Source organism: Oncorhynchus keta, chromosome 13 (genome assembly GCF_023373465.1).
Source record: "Oncorhynchus keta strain PuntledgeMale-10-30-2019 chromosome 13, Oket_V2, whole genome shotgun sequence".
NCBI lineage: Eukaryota > Metazoa > Chordata > Actinopteri > Salmoniformes > Salmonidae > Oncorhynchus > Oncorhynchus keta.
This window is the reverse complement of record NC_068433.1, coordinates 31,177,851-31,191,213: the sequence shown is the minus strand read 5'-3', so window position 1 is coordinate 31,191,213 and position 13,363 is coordinate 31,177,851. Positions and strand designations below refer to the sequence as shown.

The 13,363-nt window shown below is 42.5% G+C and overlaps 1 protein-coding gene across 1 annotated transcript; it reads right to left on the bottom strand.

The window, feature by feature from the left end:
• Positions 1-2,319: 2,319 nt before the first annotated feature.
• Positions 2,320-8,013, bottom strand: LOC127906896 (lysophosphatidic acid receptor 6-like). Its single transcript, XM_052460696.1, has 6 exons — positions 7,884-8,013; positions 3,871-4,026; positions 3,537-3,735; positions 2,892-3,218; positions 2,662-2,759; positions 2,320-2,542 (listed from the first exon to the last, which is right to left on the bottom strand). Exons 1-6 carry the CDS (start codon positions 7,987-7,989, stop codon positions 2,469-2,471), a joined length of 960 nt encoding a protein of 319 aa, XP_052316656.1. The 5' UTR covers positions 7,990-8,013; the 3' UTR covers positions 2,320-2,468.
• Between the last annotated feature and the right edge of the window lie 5,350 nt (positions 8,014-13,363).

Sequence of the window (13,363 nt, the reverse complement as noted above, 5' to 3'; positions counted from 1 at the left end):
TCCACTTCCTGGTGAAGGAAGTTTCCAACCACCGACCGTTTCCTTGTTGAGATTCAATTGGCACGTGCATTTGGGCTGAGTTGCCATCTTAGAGCAACAGCAATGAGCAAACAGTCGGTGGTTGTATTTGATTAATGCTTCTTGAAAAAGCATGGATTTCAGCAAACAAAGAAAGGCACGCAACTAAAGAGTACAAACATAGACGCAAGGTAAGCGTTTCATAATTAGAAAATGTTTAAGCATTGACCTTGGGCGAATCAATGTAGTTGGAGCTGAATTACACAAAGCCTGGCCTCTGTCCACTCTGTTGGTGTATTTCATCAGAAAGTTTAGTTAGCTGCTCTTCATCAACCAATTAATGTCAGTGAAAGGCTGAAAAGTCAACAAAACAGGATTCCCAAAGCAAAGACCCAGCAGGAATTAGTAGATCCCGACACCATTTGAGCCATGGACACCTGGGCCTGCATCATTTAGCCTCATGTGTAACATCTGCAAACGTCAATAACCGATGCAGCTCTGTAGACGAGGCTTCATTGGATAAAAATTCAATGAGAATCATATGCCTGCGGATCCTTTCATAAATTCACAATTGTTATAAAGACTCCACATTTGAACTATATTTAAAGTCTTCTCAAGTGCAGCAAGTAAGGCAGGACATCGCCGACGGTCTTGAGAACATCAACAAGACCCTACTGCCTGGGAGGCTCAAGCTTTGGTGCCTACAGTTTGGACTTCTCCCCCGGGTAATGTGGCCACTCACCGTCTATGAGGTCCCATTAACAACAGTGGAGAAGATGGAGCGAACCATTACCTCATACGTGAAGAAATGGCTGGGTGTCCCACGATGCCTGAGTAACATCGGCCTCTATGGCAAAGGGGTCCTTGAACTACCTCTTACAAGTCTAACGGAGGAGTACAAGTGCTCTAAAGTAAGACTTCAGATGACATTGAAGGACTCCAAAGACCAGACCATTAGCAAGGCTGCACCTCTTCTACAAACTGGACGGAAATGGACATCATCCAAGGCTGTGCAGCAAGCAACATCAGCCCTGAGACACCAAGACATTGTGGGGAATATCCAGCATGGAAGAGGAGGCTTTGGCCTGGCAGCAAGCAAACCAACGTTCCATAAGGCAACAACATCTGAACGCAGGAAGCTGGTGGTCGAGGAGGTGCGCAGACAGGAGGAGACTGCAAGAAGTGCAAAGGCTGTCTCTCTTGCTAAACAAGGGCAATGGACGCGGTGGGAAGGCCTGGAGAGGAGAAAGATCAACTGGAGTGAGCTTTGGCAAATGGAGGCAAGCAACATCAGCTTCATCATAAGAGCTGTTTATGATGTGCTTCCATCACCAAAAAATCTACATCAGTGGTATGGCGAGGACTCGACCTGCCCCTCTGCCCAGCTCCAGCGACTCTCAGGCATATAATGACAGGTTGCAAGACCAGCCTCTCACAAGGCCGCTACACCTGGAGGCACAATCAGGTCCTCAAGAGCCTGGCTGTAGCACTTGAGACCAAGAGGAGTGCAACCAATTCATTACCTCCAAAAACAAGCAATCCCGTCAAAACAACAACATTCATCCGGGAGGGACAGAAAAGGCCCAAGTATCCTCCTACAAAGCCAGAAACTGGACACCTAGCCATGGCCCGGGACTGGAAGATGCTTGTCGATATTGGCCAGAAACTCATTTTTCCACCTGAGATTGCTTCTACCAACCTTAGGCCAGACATGGTACTCTGGTCCCCTTCACGAAAGGCTGTGTACATCATAGAGCTCACAGTCCCATGGGAAAACTCTGTTGAAGAGGCCTACGAGCGTAAGAAACTGCGTTACACAGAGTTGGTAGCAGACGCAACTCAGCGTGGCTGGAATGCAAAGGTCTGGCCAGTTGAAGTGGGATGCAGAGGATTCGTGGCTTCTTCCATCATCAGGTTGCTGAAAGAACTTGGAATCCATGGACAGGCTCTGCGGCAGACCGTCAGAGCAGTTTCTCAAGCAGCTGAAAGAAGCAGCCAGTGGATCTGGATCAAACGGAAGGACCCTTGCTGGGCTATAACTTCATGACCCCCCACCCCCACCTGAGAACCCAATTCAGATCCCTACAACTTGAGGAGGGCATATGAGGTATGCGGTCAGCTGTATGGCTGGCTCAGGGAAGAGGACGCCCCTGCCTTGCATAGTCCCGTGGGACATCTTAATTGGGCATGGGACACAAGCTAAGGCTTGATTACCCTTAAGCTGGCCACCTTTGATGAGGGTGTTTAGTGATTAAAGGCCGAAACACCCACTGATTCGAAGGCACACTACTGAGGATGTGTCCCAAAATTGACATCTTACCCCAGTCTAAGAAATAAACCTCCCATGCCACTCTGTCAACATCACATCACGGCAAATCTCATGTGAGTGCATTCCATCTATTGGCACAATGGACAGTTTTTAACATCTCGTCCCGTGTTTTATGATTCTTTCAGGTATTGACAGGTCCCCTGGATCCCCTCATGTTGATCCCCTCAGAGCTGTGACTGTTTACAGGGAACATCCATAATGCCCAAATGTTAGACTCCGCCCCCCTAATGTTCAAGAAACTGTTACGCCCTTGATGGAACATCTTTAAAGTATCGACTGGTCCTCTGGATTCCCTGTTGTTCCTCTAAGAGCTGTTCTGATAGAATCCTTATCCATCTTCCTCCTGAACGTGTCTGTTGTGAAGTAGTAGGCTAGTGGGTCCAACATGGCATTCAGACAGGCCACCATTAGGCTGTAATAATAATAATAATAATAATAATAATAATAATATTTTTAATAACAAACTAATAAGTCATATTAATTCAAATACAACAGACAAGAAATGTACAACATAAATAGATACAGTAAACCTAAAGCTACCTACCTATAGTGGTATGCTGCCAGAAGGGGGCATGTTATCGCCTCCCTATGGACATAGAGGAGGGCCAGAGTCCCATGGTAGGGCAGGAAACAGGTGAGGAATATCACCAGGCTGATGGTGATCATCCTCTGAATCTTCCCAGAGTCGATGAAGTCTGTTTGGGCTATGGAGCTCCTTGTGATGGCCTGGATCAATGCCCAGGAACAGACTAACATCACCAATAAGGGGATGCCGAAGCCGACGGTTAAAGTCGAGGCGACCGCCATGGGCTGCATGGCGTAGACTGGGAGGTTCCCGAAACAATTGACCTCGATGTCCTTGGACACCTCTCTAAAGAGAGAGGGTACAGAGAGAGAGGGAGAGAAAGAAAGAAAGAGAGAGAGAGAGAAAGAGAAGAGAGAATATCAGTGTCTATAGAAATGAAAATACGTTTTTTAGGACTGACGTGATGTTATAAGGGCCATGAGTTCTCTCTGACCAGGGCCTGTATTCATAAAGCGTTTCAGAGCAGGAGTGCTGAACTAGGATCAGGTCCCCCCCTGTCCATGTAGTCTTGTTAATTGTGATCGAAAAGGCTAAACAGATCTTACATCAGCACTCATGTTAACCTGACCAGGAAAAATTCTTGGCCCTAGTTGTATCCTATACCTGCGTTTGGAGATGTAGATGGGGAGGCTGGCGCCTGCGGTGAGCAGCCACACCCCAAGGCAGACCAGCGGGGCTTTCTTACGCCCCACCTGGACCCAGGACAACATGGGTAGGCACACGGCCATGCAGCGGTCGAAACACATGCAGGTGAGGAGGAATATGCTGCCATACATGTTGACCAGAAGAACCAGGCCCATCCCTGAAATGAATGAATGAATGAATGAATGAATGAATGAATGAATGAATGAATGAAGAAGAAGAAAAATAAGGATTGACTTGACTAAATGTACATGTTGTTACCCAGTCCTGGTAACAACCCCGAGCCAGCCATTACCTTCACACAAGACCTGAGGTAACCCGGACAAGCCCAGATGGTAGTAGATCCTCAGGGGCAGAGTGAGGACCAGGAGGAGGTCTGCGATGGCCAGGTTTGTCATGTAGACCATGGTGTGGGACCACAACTTGGTATAACAGAAGAAGACTACCAGTGCTGTAAGGTTGAACATTGAAAATGGAAAAAAAAGCTTGAATTGCAACTCAAGTGAGTGCTGCGGTTGTATTTTTACAGGCTTTGGTTTTTCCATTCAGCATATGGGGTGCACCGATTGGTGTCACCTTGCTAGTCACTATGTGTTACACCTGTGCTGGCTTGTCCATCTTGTTAGTCAGAAAGTGTTTCACCTGTGCTGGCCCAGGTGCTGTTTAAGAGTGGCTGGCCCAGTGATCCATTTGGTCTGGATAGATGCAATGAGTTAACGCCTTTAGTTGGCTCTCCCTATTATTATTCTATACAAACAATCCTTTGAAGGAAACTGTTGATGGGGATAGAATAGGGTCGAACCATCAAATAATTTGCATATACATCACTCTTACAGAATTTCCACATGGGAGAGGATATTGGACATTTTATCAAAGCCTATTGGATGCTAACTTGTTTTTAACCAGGACAGAATCATTTATAACTGACGTTTTCTGACGTAACATAGGTGCCGCAGATCCCCTTATTGTATGGGACACTTTTAAATGTGTCTTTAGAGGCCATGCAGTCCAATATCACTTGTATAGGAAGACTCATGTGAAGGCCAAATTACAGAGGAGAAACTTCTTGATGCAATTAAAGCCTTTAAGTCCGGGGGAAAACGGCAGGGCTGGATGACATACCAGTTAAGGTATGCCAAACCTTTTACGATGTACGCAGAGGACCGCTATTAGCATGTTATTAGCCTACACCGGCCAAACCCAGACGATGCTGGGCCAATTGTGTGCCGTCCTATGGGACTCCCAATCACGGCCGGTTGTGATACAACCTGTATATTAACCCTAGTGTGAAATATTAAATAATAGCTACTTCTCAGAAAGTATTAAACTGTCAAGAGGAAAAAAACAAGGTTGTCCACTACCAGCATATTTATTTATTATGGCCAACAAAATGTTAGCTATTAAAATCAGATCTAACAATAATATCAAGTGGCTAGAAATCCAGGGCTTAAAAACAAAGGTGTCATTGTACGTTTTCTTTTAAATCCACAATTTGGATCCCTCCACAGACTCATAGAGGCTCTAAATACCTTTTCTAACCTTTCTGGATTACAACCAAATTAATGCTAAGTGTCACGTTCTGACCTTAGTTCCTTAGTTTTGTCTTTGTTTTAGTATGGTCAGGGCGTGAGTTGGGGTGGGCAGTCTATGTTTGTTTTTCTATGTCGTATTTTGCGTTTGGCCTGGTATGGTTCTCAATCAGAGGCAGGTGTCGTTAGTTGTCTCTGATTGAGAATCATACTTAGGTAGCCTTTTCCCACCAGTGTTTCATGGGTGATTGTTTTCTGTTTCTTTTTATTCCACACGGAACTGTTTCGGTTTTCGTTTCTGTCTTTTCAATTTGTTATTTTGTATTTTCGTGTTCAGTGATTTTGTTCAATAAAACATGACGAACACGTACCATGCTGCATATTGGTCCGATCTCTCATACTCCTCGTCAGAGGAGGACGAATCCCGTTACAATAAGTGTAATAATATATTGCATATTGGATCACAAAAAAATCTAACTTTAACATTACTGTGTAGTTTACCAATACAATGGTCTGACGGTGATGTGGACATACTCGTTATTCAGATCCCAAAATAAATCAATGATATTACTACAATACCTTTTAATAGAAAGTTAGCAAAAATAGATAAGATCTTGTTACCATGGAAAGGAAAATACCTGTATTTGTGGAAAAATCACCCTGGTTAACTATTTTGTCATATCCCAGTGTACCTATTTACTTATGGCCTTGCCTACGCCTAGCAACTTGTTTTTTAAATGATATGTGCAAAAAATATTTCATTTGATTTAGAATGGCTACCCAGACAAAACTAAACAGGCTATTTATATAATGAATATGAATTCGGGAGGGTAGAAATGATTAAATATTAAAGCATTAGACCTCTCACTAAAGGCTGCAGTCATACATAAATCCAAAATAGTTCTCCAGTAGATTATTAAGAAAGACTCACCCTTTGTTCAATAATTGCCCTTTTCCCTTTACAAAATGTCACTATTTGAAAATGAAATAATCTCCAAAATATTTGTATTTTTAAAACAAGCCATAGAGAGTTGATTGTAATTTCAGTTTTATCCACCAGAAAAGACAGAACAAATAATTACAACAAATATTATGGTTAAATATACTAATTGGTTAAAAAAAACATACTTTTTTGGAATAAAATATTAATAAGGGTATAATCTTTGTCAGTTATATCATAAAGAGGACTGGTGAAGTCATGTCACACATGCAGCTAACAAAAATGTATGGAAATGTCTCCTCTACCCAAAATTACAACCAACTAATTGCAGCATGACCGCAAAAATGGAAGAGGCAAGTGGAAAGGGGAAAAAGTAAGGAACTTGTCTGTCAGCCCTGCATTAAAAAACAAAATTGGTTAAATAAAATTGTGTTACATAAAAAAGTATACCAGTGTCATTTTAGAACAAAAAATTGACAGCTGTGCCATACAGATTGCAAACAAATGGGAAGAGATTTTCGATGTACTGATTCCATGGCACATGGTTTATGGGCTGATACACAAAACGATGCTGGATTCAAAACTTAGAATTTTCCAATTTAAATGATTATACAAAATTAATAGAATGTTATATATATGGGGGATACAACCATGCCAGCTCTGCAGATTTTGCTGCGAAGAGACAATCATTAGATCATTTGTTTTGGTACTGTCCATATGTAGCTTGTTTTTGGTCGAAGGTTCAGGAATGGCTGAAGAATTGCAACATTTACCTGGAGCTAACTCTGCAAATAGCACTGCTGGATGATTTTAAAAGTCATAGTCAATCGATCAATTAAAATATAATATGTTGAGCAAAATGTTTATCTTTAATTTACAATCTGTAGAAACTATGAGAATAAAAAAGCTTCTGAACTTTTGTGAAACAGCGCAAAAATATATGTCAAATAGAAATCAAAATGAGATGGTCTTCAGATATCGATGGGAGGGGTTGAGGGTAGCTGAAGCTGAAAAAAAGATTAGTTACAGTATTCAGGCCCTTTGACTTTTTCCACATTTTGTTACATTAGAGCCTTATTTTAAAATTGATCAAATAAAATAAAGATCCTCAGAAATGTACACACAATACCCCATAATGACAAAGCGAAAACATGTTTTTGGACATTTTTGCAAATGTATTAAAAATAAAAACAGGCCTCCCGGGTGGCGCAGTGGTCTAAGGCAGTGCAGTGCTAGCTGTGCCACCAGAGACTTTGGTGACATAGGCTCTTTCTCGGCCGGCCGCGACCGGGAGGTCCATAGGGCGACGCACAATTGGCCTAAAATGTTTCATTTTTTGATTTTTAATACATTTACAAACATTATTTTTTTAAACTGTTTTTGCTTTGTAATTATGGAGTATTGTGTGTACATTGATGAGGGATTTATTTTTTTAATAAGGCTGTAAAGTAACAAAATATCAAAAGTCAAGGGGTCTGAATATTTTCAGAATGCACTGTATGTGTCTCAGAGAAGGAGGGCTGATTTAGGATCAGTTTTGCATTTCACATCCCAATGAATAAGAATACATGGATGGGGAGGGCCTGATCCTACAGTAGATCCATTCTGAGATGCCTGATACATATGACCCGAGGAGGCTTCATTTGTGATGTGATAGATTGTTGGCTCCATGAAAATAAAGGAGAGAGGGCTCTGCTTTATTTTCAAGCTTTCTACTCCGCTAGCCAGCACCTCGCCTAAATAGGTGTGCGTTTCTTTTTCTTCTAGATCGTTGGCTCCAAGCACCCTTTTATTTCTTTATGCAAGAGGGTAAGAGTTGAGTATGTTCTCTCCTTGTACCTGTGAGATTGAGGAAGAGGCCGACGGTGAAGACAATGACGTAGACCCCCACGAAAATGAGGTTAATCTGGGGCTCAGTGCAGTTATGGGTGGTGTTGATGGTCATGGTTACCTTGTCTTCGGTGGTGCTTTTCTGCAGAGGGGGAGAGCGTGAGAGAGAGACAGAGAACGTGCGGGGGATAACGAGAGAGAGCGATAATGTCAGTTACATGTGGACATGGCTGGTTTCCTGCTACTTATATGTGAATTCTGTTGTGTCAGGAAGACAGGAAAGAGAGGCGAGACAGATAGAAAGAGAGAGATAGAAAGAGAGGCAGATCAAACGGTTTCCTTTGAGGTACCTCTACCACAACCACCACCATTTCCTCTGAAGAATCTGTAGTCCCCTATTAACCAGTTGTGTTTGTGTATGTTTGTGTGTGTGCAAGAGAGGTGGTGGTGGTGGGGGGAGGGGGGGTGTCAAAACCAATAAAAGTTGTTTCGTAAGCATGACTCCACAGCAGAGAGGTGTGAAAGTCATCTCTGCCTCTCAATTCAATTCAATTAATGCAATGTATTGGCATGGGAAACGTGTGTAAACATTGCCAAAGCAGGTGAAGTAGATAATAAACAAAAAGGAAATAAACAGTAACAAATTAACAGTAAACATTAGACTCACAGAAGTTCCAAAATAATAGATTTCAAATGTCATGTGTGTATATACAGTTGATGTCGGAAGTTTACATACACTTAGGTTGGAGTCATTAAAACTCGCTTTTCAACCACTCCACAAATGTCTTGTTAACAACTATAGTTTTGGCAAGTCGGTTAGGACGTTTATATTTTTCCAACAATTGTTTACAGACAGATTATTTAATTTATAATTCACTGTATCACAATTCCAGTAGGTCAGAAGTTTACATACACTAAGTTGACTGTGCCTTTAAACAGCTTGGAAAATTCCCGAAAATTATATAATGGCTGTAGAAGCTTCTGATAGGCTAATTGACATCATTTGAGTGAATTGGAGGTGTGCCTGTGGATGTATTTCAAGGCCTAACTTTAAACTCAGTGCCTCTTTGCTTGACATCATGGGGAAATCAAGACCTCAGAAAAACAATTGTAGACCTCCACAAGTCTGGTTCATCCTTGGGAGAAATTTCCAAACGCCTGAAGGTACCATGTTCATCTGTACAAACAATGGTACGCAAGTATAAACACCATGGGACCACGCAGCCGTCATACCGCTTAGGAAGGAGCGGGTTCTGTCTCCTAGAGATAAACATACTTTTGTGAGAAAAGTGCAAATCAATCCCAGAACAACAGCAAAGGACCTTGTGAAGATGCTGGAGGAAACGGGTACAAAAGTATCTATATCCACAGTAAAATGAGTCCTATATCGACATAGAAGCCACTGCTCCAAAACCGCCATTAAAAAGCCAGACTACGGTTTGCAACTGCACATGTGGACAAAGATCGTACTTTTTGGAGAAATGTCCTCTGGTCTGATGAAACAAAAATAGAAATGTTTGGCCATAACATCTATCGTTATGTTTGGAGGAAAAAGGGGGAGGCTTGCAAGCCGAAGAACACCATCCCAACCATGAAGCACGGGGGTGGCAGCATCATGTTGTAGGTGGTGCTTTGCTGCAGTAGGAACTGGTGCACTTCACAAAATAGATGGCAACATGAGGGAGGAAAATTATGTGGATATATTGAAGCAACATCTCAAGACATCAGTCAGGAAGTTAAAGCTTGGTCGCAAATGGGTCATCCAAATGGACAATGACCCCAAACATACTTCCAAAGACGTGGCAAAATGGCTTAAGGACAAAAAAGTCAAGGTATTGGAGGGGCCATCACAAAGCCTGACCTCAATCCTGTAGAAAATTTGTGGGCAGAACTGAAAAAGCGTATGCGAGCAAGGAGGCCTACAAACCTGACTCAGTTACACCAGCTCTGTCAGGAGGAATAGGCCAAAATTCACTCAACTTATTGTAGGAAGCTTGTGGAAGGCTACCCAAAACATTTAACCCAAGTTAAACAATTTAAAAGGCAATGCTACCAAATACTAATTGAGTGTATGTAAACTTCTGACCCACTGGGAATTTGATGATAGAAATAAAAGCTGAAATAAATAATTCTCTCTACTATTATTCGGACATTTCACATTCTTAAAACAGAGTGGTGATCCAACCTGCCTAAGACAGGGAATTTTTACTATGATTGTCAGGAATTGGGAAAAACTTAGTTTAAATGTATTTGGCTAAGGTGTATGTAAACTTCCGACTTCAACTGTATATCTCTCTCCCTCTTCTACGTCTTTCGATTTCTGTCTATCTATGTTCCTATTTATCCCACCATCTCCCTCTCTTACACTTCAAAGCACCCGTTTTACAAGTAGAATGTACTGGTCTTTTACAGTCGCTCTGGATAAGAGTGTCTGCTAAATGACTTAAATGTAAATGTTAAATGTCCCCGACAGTCTGTCTGTTTATTTTTTTGTGTATTCATTTGTATCCCCAGAGGGGTATCCCACAAAGCAAACTAGATCTACTCGGGGTTTTCTAAACCTAACCGGCTTCAGTTAGCTTGACATTCCAGCTCAGGCTTCATCCAAACGTTGACGGTTGTTATTGCTCGTCCACCAACTCTTGAAGGCTTGGAACTGCTCGTGCATGTCGCACGTGGCTCGTCAATTGCTGAATTCTATAGTAAGACAATGCATCAATCCCGAAAAAGTCAAATAGGGGGTACTTATATTTGTCCAGTTTCACTGCATGTACAAGTGGGTAACCTACATGAGTGTGGAAATGTATTTTTGGTATCCCAACTCCTCCTGAGACACCCTCGGAGAGTGGGGTCACAGCTAGGGATCAAAATGAAATCAAAGTTATCTTGCAAATTCAGCAAGCTATAGTGTGAAATAGGCTTTTAGAAGTGCCATCTTTATTTGATTACTTATCGTTAACGTCGTCTTTGGTGTGGTTTGGTGTGGTTTAGTGTGGTTTGGTGTGCTTATCAATGAACAAGAACCGTTTTCCCACTCCTATTTATATTTATTTTCTATTTCTACTATTTTCGTTCAGGGTAAGTGGAGTTAGCCGTGAGTAAGCCTGCCTCAGAGCAGGTTCGTTCTGAAGGATTCGTTGCCATAGAAATTGACCTGAGCCACTTTTGTATGACTTGTTATCCCGAGTTGAACTCAAAGGTGACCAAAGTTACCTCGCTAACTCCTCAAACCTGTTTCATTGGATACCCGTCTGATCGACACAAGACAAAGTCTGCTACCCAAAATGGCATCCTATGCCATTTATAGTGCGCTACCGGGGATCTGGTCTAAATTAGTGCACTATGTTGGGAATATCATGCCATTTGGGACGCACATCAATTTTCACTGTTGTTAGTTTTGTATACAAAAAGTCTAACTGCCAAGATGATGAAATCGGGATGGTGAACAGCCAGTCAGTCAGGGAGGAAGTCATTTGAATTCGATTTATTCTTATTCAAATCAAAGTTTATTTGTCACGTGCGCCGAATAGTGAAATGCTTACTTACAAGCCCTAACCAACAGTGCAATAGGTATTTGCTAAGCAATAGAAAAGTAAAGAAAGTAAAATGACAGGGAAAATAACAGTAGCAAGGCTATATATAAGTAGCAAGGCTATATATAAGTAGCAAGGCTATATACAGGTGGTACGGGTACAGAGTCAATGTGCAGGGGCACCGGTTAGTCTGGCTTTTTCTCCCCAACTTTCGTATGTCCAATTGGTAGTTACAGTCTTGTCCCATTGCTGCAACTCCCGTACAGACTCGGGAGATGCGAAGGTCGAGAGCCACGCCTCCTCCGAAACAAGACCCTGCCAAACTGCACTGCTTCTTGACACACTGCTCGTTGAACCCGGAAGCAAGTCGCACCAATGTGTCGGAGTAATAACCTGCGTCGCCTCATGGGTCTCCTGGTCGCAGCTCGCTGCGACACAGCCCGGGATTGAACCCGGATCTGTGGTGACGCCTCAAGCACTGCAGTGCCTTAGACCGCTTCTCCACTCGGGATGCCCGAAGTCATTATTTAACGCTGTAAAGATTTCCCCCTGACAGATACTGTGCCATATACAGTGAGTGTACAAAACATTATGAACACCTGCTCTTTCCATGCCACCGACTGACCAGGTGAATCCAGAGGCAAGCTATGATCCCTTATTGATGTCACGTGTTAAATCCACTTAAACCAGTGTAGATGAAAGGGAGGATTAAAGAAGGATTTTTAAGCCTTGAGATAATTGAATCATGGATTGTTTATGTGTGCCATTCAGAGGGTGAAGGGGCAAGAGTTTATTTGTATTTTTACAGGTAGAGTGCACGTTAATTAACGTTTCAGTAAAAGTGCCGGTTTTAGCCAGCCGGCTAATTTTCAACCACAGTCCCTGGGCAGGTTATTAACAACAATTACAATAACAATACACATCAAATCAAATCAAATCCAATTTCATTTGTCACATACCCATGGTTAGCAGATGTTAATGCGAGTGTAGCGAAATGCTTGTGCTTCTAGTTCCGACAATGCAGTAATAACCAACAAGTAATCTAACTAACAATTCCAAAACTACTGTCTTATACACAGTGTAAGGGGATAAAGAATATGTACATAAGGATACATGAATGAGTGATGGTACAGAGCAGCATAGGCAAGATACAGTAGATGGTATCGAGTACAGTATATACATATGAGATGAGTATGTAAACAAAGTGGCATAGTTAAAGTGGCTAGTGATACATGTATTACATAAGGATGCAGTCGATGATAGAGTACAGTATATACGTATGCATATGAGATGAATAATGTAGGGTAAGTAACATTATATAAGGTAGCATTGTTTAAAGTGGCTAGTGATATATTTACATCATTTCCCATCAATTCCCATTATTAAAGTGGCTGGAGTTGAGTCAGTGTCAGTGTCAGTGTCAGTGTCAGTGTGTTGGCAGCAGCCACTCAATGTTAGTGGTGGCTGTTTAACAGTCTGATGGCCTTGAGATAGAAGCTGTCTGAAGAAGCTGTTTCAGCCTCTCGGTCCCAGCTTTGATGCACCTGTACTGACCTCGCCTTCTGGATGATAGCGGGGTGAACAGGCAGTGGCTCGGGTGGTTGATGTCCTTGATGATCTTTATGGCCTTCCTGTAACATCGGGTGGTGTAGGTGTCCTGGAGGGCAGGTAGTTTGCCCCCGGTGATGCGTTGTGCAGACCTCACTACCCTCTGGAGAGCCTTACAGTTGAGGGCGGAGCAGTTGCCGTACCAGGCGGTGATACAGCCCGCCAGGATGCTCTCGATTGTGCATCTGTAGAAGTTTGTGAGTGCTTTTGGTGACAAGCCAAATTTCTTCAGCCTCCTGAGGTTGAAGAGGCGCTGCTGCGCCTTCTTCACGATGCTGTCTGAGTGAGTGGACCAATTCAGTTTGTCTGTGATGTGTATGCCGAGGAACTTAAAACTTGCTACCCTCT

Coding starts and splice junctions, on each gene's coding strand:
- LOC127906896 (XM_052460696.1), bottom strand. CDS start 7,989: ATGACCATCAACACCACCCATAACTGCACTGAGCCCCAGATTAACCTC. Junction 4,027..7,883: donor CCTCTTCCTCAATCTCACAG/GTACAAGGAGAG, acceptor TCAACCTTACAG/CACTGGTAGTCTTCTTCTGT. Junction 3,219..3,536: donor ATCTACATCTCCAAACGCAG/GTATAGGATACA, acceptor CTCTCTCTTTAG/AGAGGTGTCCAAGGACATCG.